Source organism: Cygnus olor, chromosome 19 (assembly GCF_009769625.2).
Source record: "Cygnus olor isolate bCygOlo1 chromosome 19, bCygOlo1.pri.v2, whole genome shotgun sequence".
NCBI lineage: Eukaryota > Metazoa > Chordata > Aves > Anseriformes > Anatidae > Cygnus > Cygnus olor.
In genome coordinates, this window is record NC_049187.1 from 7402059 (window position 1) to 7413526 (window position 11468).

Sequence of the window (11468 nt, forward strand, 5' to 3'; positions counted from 1 at the left end):
CCCCCCGCAGCCCATTGCCAGAGGATGCAACGAAATTCGCAGCCCCGAGGCTCGGCTCGGGCTCGGAGCCGCCGGCTCGGCGGAGGGTGCCGGTGCTCTGCCTTTGCTTTCCCTTCCTTTTTTTTTTTTTTTTTTTTTTTTTTTTTTAATTCCCAGCGCCCAGCAAAACTTTCCCCGCTCGGATCGGCTAATTGGGGGGGGGGAGGCGAGCAGCAAGCAGCAGCCCCCCCGCCCCCCCGCGGCTAATCACCCCATTACGAGCCCCATCAGCGGGATGATGACAGCAGAGAGGGGCGGAAACCGCCCGGAAAGCGCGGGGCTGCGGGCGGCAATTAATTCCCGGTAATCAAGCTGCAAGGTGTCGCCGCCGGGGAGTGACACCCCCCAAAACGCCTGGCGGCCAATGGGCGCGTTCACACGGCTGGGGTGCGGGGAGGGGGGCCCGAGCCGGAGCGGCACAAGTTCTTCTCTCCCCCCCCCCCCTTTTATTTTTTATTTTATTTTTTAATTTTTTCCCCCCTCGGGGAAGCGCGGGGCTCCCGCCGCTGTCCGAGGTGCTGAAAGCGGCGCCGGCTCCGGAGTGACTCCGGCGCCCGGCAGCTGTTCGAGGTGCTGACTCGCCGGCTCCGGTTTGACTCCGATTTCCACCACCCCCCCCCTCCTCCCGCTGCCACCGTCGCCTCCCCCGGCGTTGTCCGAGGTGCTGGCGGGGAAGGGGGGCGCCTCGGCGGCCCGACGGCTGCCCACCCCCTCCGCCCTCCCCTCGCCCTCCCCGCCGAGTTGATTTGGGGATCATTAAGCGCTTAGGGCGCTGCGAAGCCTCACTATCGATCGCTGCCTCCCCTCCTCCGGCTGGCAGCCCCCGGGCTGCCCCCAGCCCCGCGGCTCCGCGCAGCGCTGGGGTGGCCGGGCGGGGGCCGGGACCCCCGGGTGAGGTTGGGGTCCGTCCTCCCCCCCACTTCCACCACCCCCTCGGCGGCCAAAGTTTGACTCTGCCTCCCTCTCCCCCTCCTGTCTGTCTGTCTGAGTGCAGCTGGGCGCGATGCTGAAGACGGAGCAGCCCTGGATGTAACGCGCGGCGCCTCGGAGAGCCCGGATCCCAGGCTGAACTTTGCTTTTTTTTTTTTTTCTTTCACCTTTTTATTTTTCCTTTTTTTTTTTCCTTTTTTTTTTTTTTTTTCCCCCCTTTTGTTGTTGTTGTTGCTCTCGCCGTTAATTATCGTTACCAACCCTCTTCCGCCGCGCCCTCCCCGCCGATGCCCGTGTGAGCGCCAGCACCTGCGGGGGCCATGGAGGGCTCCACCGGCTTCGGGATCGACTCCATCCTCTCGCACCGAGCCGGGAGCCCGGCAGGGCCCAAGGGGGACCCTCTGGGGGGCGACGGGAGGTCCCCGCTGGAGCTGAGCCCCCGCTCGGAGGGCAGCAGCGGGTGCCCCTCGCCCCGCTCGCCCGGCCGCGAGTGCCTGGAGGCGGCGGGGCCGCATCTGCAGCCCGGCCAGGGCTCGGCTCCTTCCCAGTCCCGGACCGTCACCTCGTCCTTCCTCATCAGAGACATCCTGGCCGACTGCAAGCCCCTGGCAGCCTGCGCCCCTTACTCCAGCACCAATGGACCTCACGGCGGGCAGGAGCCGGCGGGCAGGATCCCCACCAAACCCGGCGAGGACTTTAGGGAGAAAATGGAAAAAACCACCAGCAGCTCTTCCTCGGATTCCGAGTACAAAGGTAAAAAAGAGCCGCTGGCCCCGGGGAGGGGGGATGTCTCAGGGCAGCCTGGCCCTGAAACCTCAAAATGCGCCGGGAGCGCTCCGGGGCCGGTGGGGGTGGCGGCACCGGTGGCCCCTGAAATGACCGCGGGGTCGGCACCAAGTCGGGAAAACTTTGGAAAGGAAAAGGTCGGAGGGGCTGGGTGCGGTGGCAGGGACCGGGGCGCTTCGTGCTCTCTCCGAAGACGCCCGGGGGATGCTCCGGGTGCTCCCCGCGGGTCCTCCGCGCCTGCCCGCGGGGAAAGCGGAGCCGAGAGCCGGGGGCGGATTTCTGCCTGGGCAAAACACGAGGAAAAATAAAATAGAAACGATAATAAAATCGGCACGGATTTTACCGGGTATTTCCCCTGCTCCGGTATCAAACGAAAGAGAAAAGTCGGCGGGAATTGATTGGGTTCGTATTAGCGTTATTAGCCCGGTTATTATTTCGGATTATTTCGAGCCCCGGGCTGCAGCCGCGGCGGGGAACGGGGCTGAAACGGCTGCGGCTCGCCCCGGGCCGGGGCTTCGGCCTCCCCGGCCCCTCGCAGCCTCTGCCCGGCCTCCCCCTCGGGCAGCCGGGCCGGGAGGAGGCAGGGGCGCAGCGTGGGAGGTTTTGGGGTTTGGGGCTCTCCCCCCCCGACCCCGGATCAGGTTATCCCGGCAGCTTTCGTCCATCCCGCTTGACCGTCCCCGAAAAAATAATAATAACAATAACTTTCACCCGGGAAAAAACTGTTTGCAGGGAGAGGCGAGGCTGCTGAGGCTGGGGGAGAAAGGGGAGGCCGTGGCTCCTCGCGGGGCCGCTGGATTTTGGGGGGCTGGCAGGAACTGGGGGACGGGATAGGGTAATTGTCCCCCCCGCCCAGGACCGCCCGGAGCAGCCGCTGAACGGGCTGAAGGGGGGGGGGAACTGCCCCAAAAAAGCCTCCGCGCCCCGCGGGAGGCCCCGGCCTCTGCGGGAGGATCCGCGGGGAGAACCGCGGGGCTCGGCTCCGCCGCTTGGAAGGGCCGGGATCGAAAACAGCCGCGCTTCCCCACTTCGGGTTTTGTCTTCGGTTCCTGAACCTCCTCCCCGAATTCTCTCGCCTTTGTCCCCTTCCCAAAACCGCCCGGAGAGGGGAGAAAGGAGGCAGGGACGGAGCGGGAGCGCTCGGCTCCGCTCGGGGCAGCCGCGTCCAGCATCGAAATTCTCCCTAAAACGGGGGAAAACGCCGCTTAAAGAGGGGGAAAACATTGCTTAAAGGAGGGAAAAACACCGCTTAAGGGAGGAAAAAACACCACCTGAAAGGAGGGGAAAACCACTGCGTAAATAGGGGTAAAACACCTATTTTAATAGGGGGAAAAAAAATCACTGCGCAAACGGGCTTTAAAACCCCCGCGTAGCGGGGAGCAGAAGCAGGTCCCCGCGCCCAGCAGCGCCCTTTTTGCTGCTTTGGGAAGAGCCTTTTTGGGGGCGAAACGGCCCCGATTTACACCGCCCGGGGGCTGCGCGGCTGGGCCTGACCGGCGGGATTCGGCCCGAGCCGAAATGCCGAAGCCCCGCGATATCGATTTTTGATTTTTGATTTTTTTTTTTGTTTTCGTGTTTTAAGCCAGGGCTGCCCGGAGCACAGCTGCAGGACGGGGAAGCCGCCGCCGCCCCGAGCGCAGCCCCGCGGCCAGCGGGACCTCTGGGGGAGCCGAGGCTGAGCCTCCGGGGGGGGGGGGGAGGTTCGGAGGAGGGAATTTTTTGCTTCTTCCCGGGGTGCGAAACCCGGCTTTGCCCCTGCCCCGGGGGCAAAAAGCTCCCCAAAACTTTCGGGCATCTCTCGGGGGCCGGCCGGGCCCCCTCCCTCCCCAGGCCGGGGTCGCTGCTGCCCCCCCCCGGGCGGAGCCGTCCCGGTGCTGGCGGCCTCCCCCCGGCCTCGGCTCTGCCTCCTCGGCCGGAGCCGGGCTTTCCGGTTGAAGGGTTTCTCTCCCCGGTGGCTCAATTAACCGGATTATTGTCTTCCTACAGAGAGAAATCAGCTCGCGTTCAGCGCGGCCCCGGCCCCGCTAACACCCGGCCCCGGGAAATTTAGCATAAAGCCCGCAAAGCCCCAGCGCCGAAAATGTCTCGAGCCGGAGCCTTCCTGCCTCCTCCTCTCCTCCACGAGGGTGGGGAAGACGAGCACCGCCGGGCTCCTTCTCCTTCTTATTTCTGAGCTTTTGGTTTGGTTTGTTTTGATTTGTTTGGGTTTGTTTGGGGTTGTTTTTCTTTTTTTTTTTCCCCCTATATTTTTCTTTTTTTTTTTCTGTATATTTTTTTCTATATTTTTATTTTGTTTTCTATATTTTCCTTTATTTTTTTTTCCTCCTCCCGGCTCTTTACCCCTCCGATGTTTCGTGCTGTGAATCCCGGCGTCGCTCCGCCGGTGCGTGGGCACGGAGGGCGCAGGCAGGCTCCGCACCGCCGCCCCCAGCTCCGCCGCCGGCTTTGAAGCCCAAACCCGGCCCGGTCGGGGCCGCTTCCCCGGGATTTCGTTGCAAGTATCGGGAGGGAGGCTGGGTCCCGGCCCCGGCAGCAGCCCGGGAGGACGGAGGCTTTTCCGCACGGGGGAAGAAGAGGCGCCGAGCCCGGCGGCTTTCCTCTCCAAAAACGCGGCCTCCCCGTCTTTATTTGGGGTTGGTTTTGTTTGGGGTTTAAAAAATAAAAAAAAAAAAAAAAAAAAGAGAGAGAGGGGAAAAAAGAGAGAAAAAATAAAGAAAAAAAAGAGGAAAAAAAAAAAGAGAGAAAAACAACCCCCAAACTGAACGAAATGCCCGGGCACCAAGAAAGCTGTGCGGTGTCGGGGGCAAAGCCGGGCAGGAGGCGCAGGGAGAGCGCAGGGGGGCCGCGCAGGGGCCGGATCCTGCCCCCCTCCGGCCGTCGGGGCGGAAAGGGCCGCGTCCGAGCCGGGGGCCCTGCGAGGCCCCCCCCGGGTTTAAACCACATCGGGGTGCGGAGCAACCGCGCCGTGAATCCGATTTGGTGCCCGAGCCCCTCTCCTCCGGTTTATTGCGGCGGGGGCTCAGCCCCTTTTGAGCCTTTCCCCTTCCCTGCCTGCCCTGACCTGGCCTCTCTTCCTCCCTGTCGGCCCAGTGAAAGAAGAAGGGGACCGGGAGATCTCCAGCTCCCGGGACAGCCCCCCGGTGCGGCTGAAAAAGCCGCGCAAAGCCCGCACCGCCTTCACCGACCATCAGCTGGCCCAGCTGGAGCGCAGCTTCGAGAGGCAAAAATACCTGAGCGTGCAGGACAGGATGGAGCTGGCGGCCTCCCTCAACCTCACCGACACGCAGGTGAAAACCTGGTACCAGAACAGAAGGTAAAAATTCCCCCTGCCCTCCTGCCCGCAGCGCCCGGTCCCATCCTGCTCCCGCAGCACCGCTGCGAGCCCCCCCGGTCCCAGCCACCTGCAGCTCCCCGGGGCCTTTCGACCCCAGCCCAAATTCGGGGGGGGGGGGGGGGGACGGGACACGGGGCCGGGCCGGGGGGCAATCGGTGCCCCCCAGCCCCAGCGAGCGAGGGGAGCACCGGGCATCCAGCTAAACACAGCAGCATAACACATCGGGCCATTAATAATAGATACCAATTACTGCTTTGGGCATCAATAATTAACGGCCTTTACAGTAATTACACAATTATTATTATGATGAATAATTTACTGGGGGAAATAGGTTTAGCGCTTCAGCGACAAAAGTGCAAAAGGGCCGGAGCCGTTTGGTGGCTTCGATTGATTTAGCCGGGGGTCCCCAAAGCCGACCATTGCCCCCCTGCGGACTGGGGGCAGGAGACGGCAGCACCCCCCCGGCCCTGTCCTCTCCTCGCCCCCCGGTTTGAGCCCTCGCCCCCCCCCCCCCCCCCCCAATTTCCAGCCCCGTTCCCGGGCTGCAAAACCCGGCCGCTCCGCCAGCGCTCTGCGGGGCTGTTTAGGGGTGGCGGGGGCTCTGTGTATAAATGTGCACACAAACATAGACACAGAGAAATATAGACACAGGAAAATAAAGATATAGAGAAACACAGACACGGAGAAATACAGAGAAGTATAGATATAGAGAAATATAGACAGAAATATAGATAAAGAGAAGTATATATAGACAGAGAAATACAGATAGACAGAAATATATATATAGAGAAATATAGATAGAGAGAAATACAGAGAAATATAGATTCTGGGAAATACAGATTCCAAGGAATATAGATACAGAAGAATACAGATACAGAGAGATATAGATACGGAGTAATATAGATAGAGGGAAATACAGATACAGGGAAATAGAGATAGATACAGAGAAATACAGACACAGACCCCCCCCCCCATCCCTATAAGCCGCAAACGAAAGCCCCCCAGCGCTGCCCCCTGCAGCAGCCCCGGCCCTTGGGGGTCCCGACACGGGGGTCCCGGAGCAGGACCAGCACGGGGGGGGGCTGCCCGGCGGAGCTGTGCGTCCACGAGGGAGCGTTTGGGATTTAGGATTTGCAACCTGCGGCTCCCGGCCCGGGAAGGGGCTCGGGAGGTGCCCAAGGGTCGGGCCCCAGTGAGTGGCCGCTGGGCAAACCCAAACCCGGGCTTTGTGACTCTGGGGCTGCGTGGGGACACCGGGGAGCCAAGTCCTGCTGCCCCGCTCATGGGGGCTACGGCCACCGTCCCGTCCCGTCCCGTCCCGTCCCATCCTACCCCATTCCATCTCATCCCAGTCCATCCCACCCCACCCCCGAATTCCGGCAGCGCGCACCGGGGCTGTGCAAGGGCGGAGGCGGGGGTGGGGGGGGACGCGCAAAAACCCCGGGCGCGCTCTTTGGAGCACCCCCCGCCACCCGCGCCCCCCTGTCTCGGCTTGTGCCCCCCCAGAACCAAGTGGAAAAGGCAGACGGCGGTGGGCCTGGAGCTGCTGGCCGAGGCCGGCAACTACTCAGCCCTGCAGAGGATGTTCCCCTCGCCCTACTTCTACCCGCAGAGCCTGGTCTCCAACCTGGACCCCGGCGCTGCCCTCTACCTGTACCGCGGACCCAGCGCGCCGCCCCCGGCCCTCCAGAGACCCCTGGTGCCCCGCATCCTCATCCACGGACTGCAGGGCGGCAGCGAGCCCCCCCCGCCCCTGCCCCCCCTGCCCGGCGTCCTGCCCCGGGCCGCGCAGCCCCGGTGAGCCCCGGCCTCCCGGGACCCCCCCCCTCCTGCCCCCCACACACCCCGGTCTGGGGGGGGGGGGCCGGAGGGGGCCAGCCCACCCCTGGGGCCGCGAGCAAGCGACAAATATAAATATATATATATATAAAGGAGACTCCCCCCCCCCCTCGTCCCCCACCACTTTTTAATACGCGAAGAATGCAAGGAGCAGGGCTGGGGGCTGGCAGAGCTGCCCCCGCCCCGCTTTGCCCCCTTGTGCCCCCCAAGGGCAGGGGGGGCGCTGCTGTTCCCCCCCACGACCCCGACCCCGCACCGGGAGCACGGGCAGGGATTACCCGGGGGGGTACGCCCGGCTCCGGGGGGACTCTGCCTTTCCGCCCCCTCCTAAGCAATTGCCGGGGCCGAGCCCCCCCCGGTTCCCGGGAGCCCCCTCCTCGCCTCCCCCGGCCCCACAGCCGGGAATGGACCCCGGAAGGGTGGGGGTGGGGGTGGGGGGGGCACCGGGTTTTGGGCCGTCCGCACCCGCAAAAAGCGGCGAACTGTAAATACCGTGCGCAAAATGTATATGAATTATTTATTTGTGAACCCTGAGGGCGTATTTGTGTAAGTGATGCTTGTCAGTCTGTATCCCGGGGCCGGCCCGGCCGGGGCAGGGAGGGGGGGGTCCGGTTGTGGGGGGGGTGGGGGGGCGGCTCGGGGCGCCGCGGCCTCTCGGGCTCCCCGCTCCCCCTTTTTTAAATGTGGAAATAAACTTCTTTATAAACTGAACGGCTTCGCCTCCGCCGGCCCTTTCTTCCCCTCCGAGGGCAAGGGGAGGAGGCGGGGGGGGGGGGGTCCCCGGGGCTAGGGCTCGGTTCCCCCCCCCCTCCGTGCCCCCCCTCAGGGCCCGGCCCCACCGCCGGCATCCGCGGGGCGGGCGGGGGGAGGCCAGCCGCCGGGCTGGTGAATTATTAACGCTAATCTTAAGTGTATAATTGCCTAAGTGCTTTAAACGAGCGCTTGGCAAAATGGATTGTCGTCCCCCCCCCACCCCCCCCCGGCCTTGAAAAGTGGCGCTGGGCTCGGCCGAGGCCCGGCAGCTGGTCCCCGGGACAGCCGGGCAGCGGCTCGCCGGCTCGGGGAGCCGACAGATGGGCTGCGGGCTGAGCCCCCGGCCCGCCCCCCCCGGCCTCCCCCCGGCTGCCCAAGAGCCTCCCCCCTCCAGCCCTCCCCTTCCCCCGGCACCCCCGGGCCGCCCAAGGGCTCCCCCCCCCCAGCTCTCCCCTTCCCTCGGGCCGCCTCCCTCTTCCCCGGCACCCCCCGGCCCTGTAGACCCCCCCCCAAAAAAAATAAAAAAATAAAAAAAGGAACGGAGGCTGCGGGCCCAGGCCCAGCCCGACGCCCCCGGTGCCCGCGGCCCTGCCCCGACGGCGAGGCCTGGGGGGGCCCCGCTCCGAGGAGAGCCCCCGGCCTTTGTAGGGCTGCCGCTGGGTCCTTTGCATGTGAATGGGGGAGTTGGGTAAATCCTCGGTCGGGGCGAGGAGGAGGAGGAGGAGGAAGGGGGGGGGGAGGTCGCTCCCAGCTCGGGTTAATGAAGTGGGAAAGGAGTCTTTCAGAGAGGCCTGCAAACAACCCCCTCCCCGGGGCAACAAACCCCGTCCCAAATCCTACATGGATTGACTTAAACCCAGGGGATAAGTGCTTTAATTTAATCTCATTGAATAAGAATGAGGCCAAACAAAACTCTTTAAAATCATATTAAAAATCTATCAAAGGACAACTTGCAGTGGGTGTGCTTTTCATTTCATGAGCGCCCAGGCAAGGAGCAGACAGCAACCTTCCTCCCATTTACACAGCAGGAACGGGAATCAAAGACATTCTCTAATATTTAATTGTCCTTGTAGCCGTAGCAGATTCCTCCTCTTACATTAATGAAGTACAAGGCTTCGTTACACGTTTGTAATTGCAATATTTAAATTTGCCATTTCACATCTGGAAGAAGCTGGCACTCCGCTCTGCAAGCGGGGCTGAGGCAGCGCGGTAATACGGGGATGGTTTGTCCCCAAAAAACAGGAGGCAGCGGGGCAGGGCCCGAGGAAACACCCAGGCCGGGGCTGGCTGTGAGGGGCAGGAGGCCGGAGCTGGGTCCTCCAGAGAGGCCTGGCAGCAGCGTAAGGCACAGCAAAGCCCCCAAATCAACGGGGTTAGGAGGGACGCCGCACGCTCTCGTCAGAGAGCGCTGCTCGCACCACACCACACGGGCAGAGTCTTCCGTGGGAGGATCTCAGCAGCCTCCGAAGCTGCTGAAGGACCAGCCTCGCCTCCAGCCTGTGGGCAGGGGCTCCATACAAGCGGCTGCCTCCGTGAGCTCTGGGTCTGAGGCACGGCCCAGCCAGTGCTGCTGGGTCTGCCAGAACCAAACGCGTTCCTGGCTCCCAGGCCTCATCTGGGCTTTGTCCCAACACGAAGGCCATCCTCCTCCTCCTCCTCTCCTGGCTCAGCCTTAATCAGGACCCTCACGCTGGGAGCGGGTGAAGAATGAAAGCTGCTTCCCCAAACGTGCCAACAGGTGCAGGGTGAAGAAAACCAGCAGAACGGTTTTAGCTCTTTTTACCCTTCTGTCTCAACACCACACAAAGTTAGGCCAAGTCAGAGAGCCCAGAGCTTCTCCCGTCCTCTCTGCAGGCTTATGGGGAAAATAAACCCATGCGAACAGGGTTGCGCTCTCTCCTGATCGGCTCTCAGTGCAGCTCAGCAGCAGGGGCTCTAGGGTTAAGGTGTCAGGTGTGTGACCAAGACATTCCAAAAGTGGGTGTCCAGCTGTGACCTTGGTACCCAGGTTACCCCCTTGCTTTTTTCTCCCCCAAAACCTCAAAGCATGAACTCAGATGTTTCAGCTGCAGACAGGGAGTGACACATAGAGGCTCAGCGCAGCCTTTCAGCCCTTCCCGGCCACCCAAACGATGTGGGCTCCTCACACGGGGAAGGAGACGGAGCCAGGAGAGAGCAGAGCAAAGCACAAGAGCAATTCCTGGCAGAACCAGGACTCCCAGCTCTGAGAACAAGGTGCAGAGGAGCAGCAAGGAAGGCAAACGCAAGCCTGCATGGGAACTTTGTACAGAAGCTCCTTGGTGCCATTATTTCTGGACCAGACTTCAAGCTGCAGGCCAACAAAGCCCCTGCCACTCACCCCAACCAAAATAAAAAACCAAACCTGACCAAAGGCAACGCCAGCACAGCAAAATGAGGCTGCAGCTTCACCCAGCTCCGCAGAGCCCGGCTCCCTGCCCCTCCGAGCTGCGCAGGCGGCTCCCACCCAGCCAGGACCCCCACAGCGCTCACCACGTACCTCAGAGTAAGGGGGGACAAACTCAGGAACAGCTCAGCACTACTTCCACTTGCGCTGGGCCAGGGCTGGGCCAGGGGAGCCCACGGGCACACCAAACACTCGCGTGACCTACCTTGTTACAGGGGTGCTTCTAATTGAGACCAAATTAACTCCAAACCTATTATTAGCTTCCTGAACCAGGTGAGGAACAAGGATGAAGCCAGCTCCCAGCACCTCTAGAGGTGTAAATAAGGGCAGAATTTGCCTACTGCTGAGCCAGCTACAACTTAAATACGTTTTGCACTTCAAAGTTTATTAAAGCAAACTATTAGCTTCAGGTGTGTGCGCACTTCTTTTAATACTTTCCTGTTTAACGATCTCCTCCTCCTCCTCTCCCTAATCACTCAATGATATAGCTGCTGAAAGATAGCTCTGAAAGAAAAAGGCAGTTTTCTTTTTTTTTTTTTAATAATCACATTGTCCACCATAAGGCTTGTAACTTTCCATGCCCAATTAATACAGACAGCAATGAGATTTCCCGAAGCCTCGCTGATGTGCCGTTGGCCCTTTATTCCTGTTATTATGAATTTACCACTAGTCCCTATTAATTCGTACGTGACAGTCAGCCAAGAGAAGGTCAATTTTTTTCCCCTCATGCACAAGATCAGTTCTTCCAAACTTACCCTCCCTGCATCGCTCTCTCTGAGTCATTTTCATCCTCAGGGGTTTCTTTTTTTTTTCTTTTTTTTTAAGTTGACATTTTGCCTTAAACCTGATTGCTCTTCCAAACAGCAATCATAAAATCAGGTGGGCTTTGCTTTTTGTTTTTAAATCTTAATCTAAGAAATGTTATTAACATCACTCTCTCTGCAAAAACATGGTTAATTTTATACTGGATCCTTTTTAACTTCTTTCTTTCTTAAACAAAGTACTGCAGGAAAATCAGCATTCTGTTTGGTAATTGCCTGGGAGGAAAAAAAAAATCATTTTGGTTCTCAAGAGCTGCATTCACTTGAGAAATTAAATACTTTTGGACTGATTGCTTCCCTCCTACAGCCCTTAGCATGACTCACTACAGCCCAATACTAGGTGCCCCCAATTCTGTACTCACAAAGTGGATATTGTTTTCACCTCCACTTCTTTTTTTTTAATTTTTTTTTACACTCCGCTTTTTCCCCTTCCACCACCTCACAATTCTATGGGATTTGAGTCCTTTCTGGTCCTGCATTAAATAACGTGCCCAAGCTGGGCTGCAGGTGGGCTGCTCTTTGTGCCTTCCCTCGAGGAAGA

The 11468-nt window shown here is 60.3% G+C and overlaps 1 protein-coding gene across 1 annotated transcript; it reads left to right on the forward strand.

Annotated features, from left to right (window-relative positions):
• The first annotated feature begins 304 nt into the window (after positions 1-304).
• On the forward strand, positions 305-6890 carry BARHL1 (BarH like homeobox 1). The gene is made up of 4 exons (XM_040531707.1): positions 305-342; positions 1034-1722; positions 4846-5068; positions 6596-6890. The coding sequence occupies exons 2-4, from the start codon at positions 1290-1292 to the stop codon at positions 6888-6890; spliced, it is 951 nt and encodes a 316-aa protein (XP_040387641.1). The 5' UTR covers positions 305-342; positions 1034-1289.
• The last annotated feature ends 4578 nt before the right edge of the window (positions 6891-11468 follow it).

Coding starts and splice junctions, on each gene's coding strand:
- BARHL1 (XM_040531707.1), top strand. CDS start 1,290: ATGGAGGGCTCCACCGGCTTCGGGATCGACTCCATCCTCTCGCACCGA. Junction 1,723..4,845: donor CTCGGATTCCGAGTACAAAG/GTAAAAAAGAGC, acceptor CTGTCGGCCCAG/TGAAAGAAGAAGGGGACCGG. Junction 5,069..6,595: donor ACCTGGTACCAGAACAGAAG/GTAAAAATTCCC, acceptor GTGCCCCCCCAG/AACCAAGTGGAAAAGGCAGA.